This window comes from Chrysochloris asiatica, unplaced genomic scaffold (genome assembly GCF_000296735.1).
Source record: "Chrysochloris asiatica unplaced genomic scaffold, ChrAsi1.0 scaffold00138, whole genome shotgun sequence".
Taxonomy (NCBI): Eukaryota; Metazoa; Chordata; class Mammalia; order Afrosoricida; family Chrysochloridae; genus Chrysochloris; species Chrysochloris asiatica.
The window spans coordinates 4,243,300-4,249,973 of NW_006408656.1; the positions used below are offsets into that span (position 1 = coordinate 4,243,300).

The 6,674-nt window shown below is 47.1% G+C and overlaps 1 protein-coding gene and 1 pseudogene across 1 annotated transcript in view; both read right to left on the bottom strand.

Annotated features, from left to right (window-relative positions):
• Positions 1–499: 499 nt before the first annotated feature.
• Positions 500–6,674, bottom strand: part of KRT7 (keratin 7) — a 153,416-nt gene continuing 147,241 nt past the window's right edge. Inside the window, exon 9 of the mRNA XM_006870131.1 lies at positions 500–744. Within this exon, the coding sequence (XP_006870193.1) occupies positions 500–744 (245 nt within the window). The remainder of the gene's footprint in view (positions 745–6,674) is intronic.
• LOC102812698 lies at positions 1,033–6,135 on the bottom strand (annotated as a pseudogene).

Sequence of the window (6,674 nt, forward strand, 5' to 3'; positions counted from 1 at the left end):
CAGCTTCTCGGATGATTTGCTCAGCATACAGATTGAATATGTATGGTGAAAGAACACAACCTTGTCACACACCTTTCCCAATTTTAAAACATTCACTGTTTCCATGCTCTGTTCGAACAACTGCTTCTTGGTCCAGGTCCAGATTTCTCAGAAGTACATTTAAGTGTTCTGGAATACTCATACTTCTCAATGTTAGACATTACCTACCCAAAATAGAGTAGCTACAAATGCAAGAAGTGGCTGGCTTACAAGCTTTCAAGAGGGAGCCAAGTTCTAGAATATGCAGGGGAAGGTAGAATCTCCACTGAGTGGTTTCCAACCAGTCTGGATGGGACAGATGAAAGGAGATGGGGATAAGACTCATGTGGTTCAATAGTGAATAATTGTATTAAATTGTATTAAGGTGCAATGTAAGCAGTTGAGAACTTGCTCCAGTCTCCAGAACAAAGTGGAGTTGACTAGAAGAGATGCTTTGGGCCCTGGGTTTGTATTGTGGCACCTAATACTTCTGGGAGTTGATAGTGTAATAGCCCACACCACTAGAGCTAATGCTCCAGGAGCCTACACCATGGGTGCCCCGGCTACCAGAGGTGTTGGAATTGGAAGGACTGCAGTGTGTGCTCTTCAGGGTGTTTAAAGCCCGCTTCCCACTGTAGGGGGCACTACTGTTGCTGCCAGTCACTGGCCAGGATCCTGATGCACTGAGGTCCCTGCAGACAACTCTGCCTTGGGAGCTGCTAACACCTGCAAACCCCAAAGCCTGAGTCAAAATTTTGGGAACAGATCATCCTGTGTCTCAAATGACTGCCCCTCCCACCACAAACCCTCAGCTCTGAGGATTAAAAGTCAGGAACTTATTTTAGTTGACAACTCCAGGTCCATCTAGTCTCAAAAGCTGTTGGGTCTTTCCTGCTGTCTGTCCCCAAATACTGCCTGCTGTAATGTTGCCCCACTCTTAAATTTAGGTCTCAGTGAAACCACTTCTCGCAGACTCTTCCCTCCCTCACAGTAAACCTTTCTACAGGACCTAAATTACTTATGGACATTCAAGGCTTCAACGCCTTCACACAGTCTGGAGGCAGAAGAAGAAAAGGATGACATTAGTGACTTCGCCAGATTTCCCAATGGAGCTCCCAGAAGTCTTAGGGGAGGGTGGGTCCACAGTGGCTAAGCTGGTAGGACCACAGGGTCTGAGGGAACAGTCATTCTGTATTAGAATAAATATTAGTTCCCACCCACCCCCCCACACACAGTTTGCTCAATAAGGGAAAGGGTAGGGTTTGTGCAAGGGATTTTTGCTGTGCGCTGTCTAGATTATTCGAAATCAAAGTGATCATATAGGACAGAGTAGAACTCCCCCCTAGACATTCCCAGAGTCCCGGTGTAGCATTGTGGCTTAACGCATTGGACTGCAAAGTCGATTTGAATTGCAAGGTTGGCTCCTTGGAAACCTTATACAGGGTCACTATGGGTCAGAACAGACTCAATGGCACTTAACAGTAACAAATAGACATTCCTAGGTTGTAATTTTTATGGCAGCAGATCACCAGCATATTATTCCCAGCAGAGCTGTTGGTGGATCCCAACTGCCGACCTTTCAGTTAGCAGCAGAGTGCTTAACCGTCACACCACCAGGGCTCCTTTGTGCAAGAACTAGGGATGGCAACTCTGGGTCAGACAAGGTTGGGCCACACTTGTGTTCCTTGGCCTCCAGCAGGCACCGGTATACGGCAATCTCAATGTCCAGGCACAACTTGGAGTTCATCACCTCACCTCCTGATACTCACTGAGTAGGCTGGCCATGCCCTGCTTGGCCTTCTGCAGGGCGATCTCCTGCCCAGCAAGCTTGAATCGGGTATCACTAAGGGCTGCCTCACCCTGCTGCTCAGATGGGGATACTGTGGCCTCCAGTTGGAAATTCTGGGGAAGAAGAGAACAAGATAGAATATAGTTCCTGGGTCTCTCTGTCCATTTCCTGGATTAGCTCAGTTTCTACCACCCAACTGGGAACAAACCTCCCAGGACATGCCCACACTCCTTTGTCTCTTGGGTCTTTCTTAGTGGCCACAACCAGAGAGGCTAGTCATGTAAACGAGCTGGGGGATGAATGGGGATGTTTTATAGGCACTGACTGTTTGGCCTGGGAAGGCCTTCAACATCTTGGGTCTTAGGCATGGGCTGACCCATACCTGGCCCTTGGCATTCTCCACCTCAGCCATCAGCTTCTGAACCTTGAGGTTGAGCTCATTGGGCGGTGCATGGTCTCCCTGTGCTGGATGACTGTGGTCTTCATCTCCTTGCACTGCGGGGGGAAACAGGGAAGCCCATCAAGATAGCAGGAATGATGGTGCAGGTTGTCCAGTGCTCAGCCTGCACAGCCTCACATGGCAGTTCTGACTGTGCCTCCCCAAGGAGAGTTGTCTGTCCTCCCCTTATCCATCACTAGGGAAGGACCCTCCACACTGTCTAGTGCATCAGAATCCACAGTCAAAAGAAAACTTTTCTACTCTATGCATCTTGTCACTGACCTGGCTAGAAAGCAAGTTCCATCAATTACTCACCTTTCTGTGGTACCAGCACTCAGTCTCAGTCCTGCTTCGGCCTTGATCTCGGCGATGATGCAGTCTATGTTCAGGTTTCAGCTGTTGTCCATTTGGAAAATGACTGAGGTATCTGAAATGTGGGAGTGGAGAACCTGGAGCTCTGACATGGATTGGGGTGGAGGAAGGGAGACAGCAGAAATTTTAGAACATAGCCCCACCCACCAAAGACTGACCCAATCTTTACAGCACCCCTGGTCTCCAGTATCTGCCCCGGCTGTGAGCATCACAGACTACAGCTCCCAGCCAAACTCCTGTCTGACACCTCAACACTAGGCGTGAGTTCGTCTCCTCCAGACAGGTTTCCAGGGTTTCTGTTTCTGCCACCTCACCAACTCATACAGATGTCACAGGAAGTCAACCTTCTGTTTCAGAGATGCCACATTGGCCTCCAGATCTGACTTGTAAAAGGTAGTCACAGTCCACCTCCTGTGTAAGAATGAGACATGATAGACTCTAGGAGTCCATTGCAGCTTTGGAACGTCATTTTTTCCATCCCCCTGTCTCTAGGCAGAATTTACCTTGACCATCCTAGACAACCATGAGTCTCACTGTCCTGAGCAACCTGGCCCCAAGCACCCATTCATTGCATCTTAACATCCAAGACAGCGCCTCCTGATAAATAAGTCCTCCAATTTACTATGACCAAATCCCTTTTAATGGATCTGGGAGTCAGAAAAGAGAGATTTTAATTTCCTCTAAATCACCCTGTCTCCAGATTTTTACTGTCCTCTTCAGTGTCACCAGGATCTTCTATTATACATTGACCGACTGCACAGGAGTCATGTGCCATGAAACAGCCTCCATGTTTATCTGAATTTGCTTATCCTTCACCTTCCAGGGTCCCTGGGGCTCTCTGACTCCTGTTTTTGGTTCAAAGCTCAAAACAATCCTTTCTCAAATCATTATAACCCTGACATTGGACATTAGCCCTTGTAATAGCCCCTCTTCCTCCTATGTTGTCCCTCACTCTTGCCGGGCCTTCTCCTCACACCACAGGAGGCTTGGTCTCGGACTCCCCCTCCTCTCACTATTTCTGGCTTTTGAATGGATCTACAGGTCTGGTCCTGAGTCCCTGAGTCAGTGTCCACATTAGCCTGGATACCTCTGAGGCAAATGTCCTTGGGGACTTTCCATACTCATAGTGCCCCACTTGGCCTCTGGACACAGAGCCACAAATTGATTCTCTGCTGTAGCCCTCAGAGCCATGTCCTCCTCGTATCTGACATCGGGAGAGGGAAGAAGAAGACATTAGGTTTCTCTCAGGTCTCTAGAGAAGGCTCTCTCAAGAGACAGGGATGGAATCTGAGTGAGATTCCTTCTCCTGAGCAGACTGGGTCCTGCTTTAAGAGGGGTTTCCACCTTGCTTCTTCCACCACCTCCTTCTTTGGAAGGAGGCCCAAAGTTCATGTTTCCCAGGCCCATGGAAATCCTCCACAGACTTGTGGCTTAAAGTTCATGCAGAGTATCAACATTCTATTAAATTCTAGGTTTCCTGAAGGCCTCATACAAAATACCTGCTCCAAAAACACTTGTGCAATATTGCATGGGCTTTGTCAAACCTCTCTAAGGAACAAATCTCTTGCAAAGATTCAGATAATTCTTACTAGTCCAGTCATCATAATTTTGTTTTAATCTTCTGAATTCTCAAAATAGAAACCCACGCAAGTGACGAGGCCAAAGGATTGAAGAGTTTTGAGGAAGTCTGGGTACTCCAAGTGATGTCTGTTCAAACACAAATTCTGTAAATTTCTGTCTTCTGAGAAGTTGCATAGGGAAATTAACAAAACTCTGAGGTTTCAAGACTCCAACTCTAAACAGATACTGGCCTTCAGTCAATGGACAAAAAGTATTTGCAAGACTATATTATCTGGCCCAGAGGATACATACCTAAGCAGAACCACTGTCTGCTGCACTCATTTCTTCTTGTAGCCCTCCAGCACCTCCTGCACGGGGTTGAGTTCTGAGGCCATTCTCCCACTGTCGACCTCTAAATTGTCAGCCTCCTGCCTTAGCGTCTCAAACAGGGGCCCCAGGTTGCTCTCACGACACTTTTGGTTCTAGTAGAACTGCCACTTGATCTCCAGCAGTTTGTTCTGCTGCTCCAAGAAGCACACTTGCAATACGATGGGAGGAAGGGTCAAATTGTCCTGAACAGTTTTCAGGGATGGGGGTTTGCTGAAGTGCTAGCAACTCACAGCCCAGTGACTGGCTCACTGGTAGAGACTGAAAGTGGGTAGAAATTTGCCAAATAGAAACTGAACATACTCTTGGTTTTCCCAAAGAGAATTCAACAAATTATTGAGTAATATCTGATTTTGGATTCAGAGAGCCACCAATAGGCTATTAGACAACATCTAGATGTTCCAATAAATATGTGGAGTTCCAAATGATAGCACAGAGTAACTAAGGAATAGTACTAAAATTGTAAAGTAATGAAGGAAAAACTTATGATTCTGCTTTTTTGAGCAGATTTATTCAGGTATTGAGGTCCTCAGGAATGGGATAAAATGGATCTAGACCTATCAGAGATCCTTGAAGCCAAGTGAAGTCAGAAGTTTGATTAAAGGTTGACCTTATCCCTCAGACCAGAAGAAACCCCTCATAGCTAGTGGTAAACAGGAATAGCATCCCTGGGGACTGTGCAGAAGGAGCTCAATATCTTATTGTCTTTACCTTCTATCTTGGTGATTGCAGAATCAAAAACCAGCTTATTGGTGCTTTAATTATTTCTTTGGGGTTCAGGTGTCTCTTCCTTTTCATATCTCCTCAGAACTAAGAGCTCAGGACACATCATGGTCTTAGGGTGATATCTGAATTTAGGGATTCTGGAACAGCCCTTGCCTGAGGGTGCTGAGTATATAAAGTGACTTTCTTATTAGATTGGCACCTCTTGCCTTTCCTTGGCCCTGTGTGTCTCATTCATCAGATTGGGTGGTGGGAGGCGGTGAGATATATTGTGATTCTGTTACATTCTCTGTGTGTTTTACTTGATTTATGAGGCTATATATAATGACTTCATCTTCTTCATTGGAGTTTCTAGCTCTGTTGTTTCCTCCATCAAACGGAGAACTCTATAGGCAGTTTCCTGACTCTGAGGTTGTACCTCAATGTCTAGCGTGAATTCTGAACATGGGTTGGTGTTCAGGAAAGGTGTGATCAAGGACGCTCACCTTGTCAATGAAGGCAACAAACTTGCTGTTGAGACCCTTGATCTTACCCTTTACCTCATGCTTCACACTCTGCATGTTGGGATTCATTTCAGGTTGAGGGGCTTGAGCAGGCTCTTGTTGACAGACATGGAGGTGATGTAGGAGGTGCTGTCCCCCCACACACCTCCAGAGCTGTGGCCAAAGCTTCATCTTCAGGAGACAGAGCAGAAGCCCCCTCAGGTGCTGTGGCTATTACAGCTCCCAGAGAGGCCGTGGTAGCAGAAGATGCTGCAGTAGGGGGCAGTGGTAATGCAGCTGTGGCCTGGCAGGGACCCACAGGCCGAAATGCTGCTGGAGGCGTGGCCACCGAATCCACAAATCATGGTGCTTCTGTAAGGTTGGGGTGTGGAAAGTAGGCTGAAGTTCTAAAGTACAGGTGGAAACTGGAATGTGCTCCTCTGGATTCCCAGCATTATTTATGCTCAGATTGGAAAAGGGCTTGGCTATGCAGATGAAGTTCATACAATTTGCGACTTTTGGGGCTTGGGCGGTTAGCTGGGGTCCAACACCTCTCCAAAATGTGCTTTAAAGGTTGAGTGGCCGGTACCCTCTTCTGTGTCCTCGAGGCCCTGAGTTGTACAGCTTCTTGCACATTTCATCTTGACAATGCCTCAGACCCTAGGGAGGCAAAGCAGTTGGAAAAGAAGCAAGAATGTAGAGGGGAGGGAAAGCAGTCTGAGTGCTAGGAAAAGGATGCGGGAGAGGGACCTGTGGGATGTTTGTGTGTGTGTGTGTGTTTGTGTGTGCCTGTATGCACATGTACAGAGACCCAAGGAGGATTGAAGTACTAGTAAATAGTGTTCTGATGTGTCTATTTCAGTAGTGGGCAAGGTGTTACTAAGACACATTTGGATTTCCCACT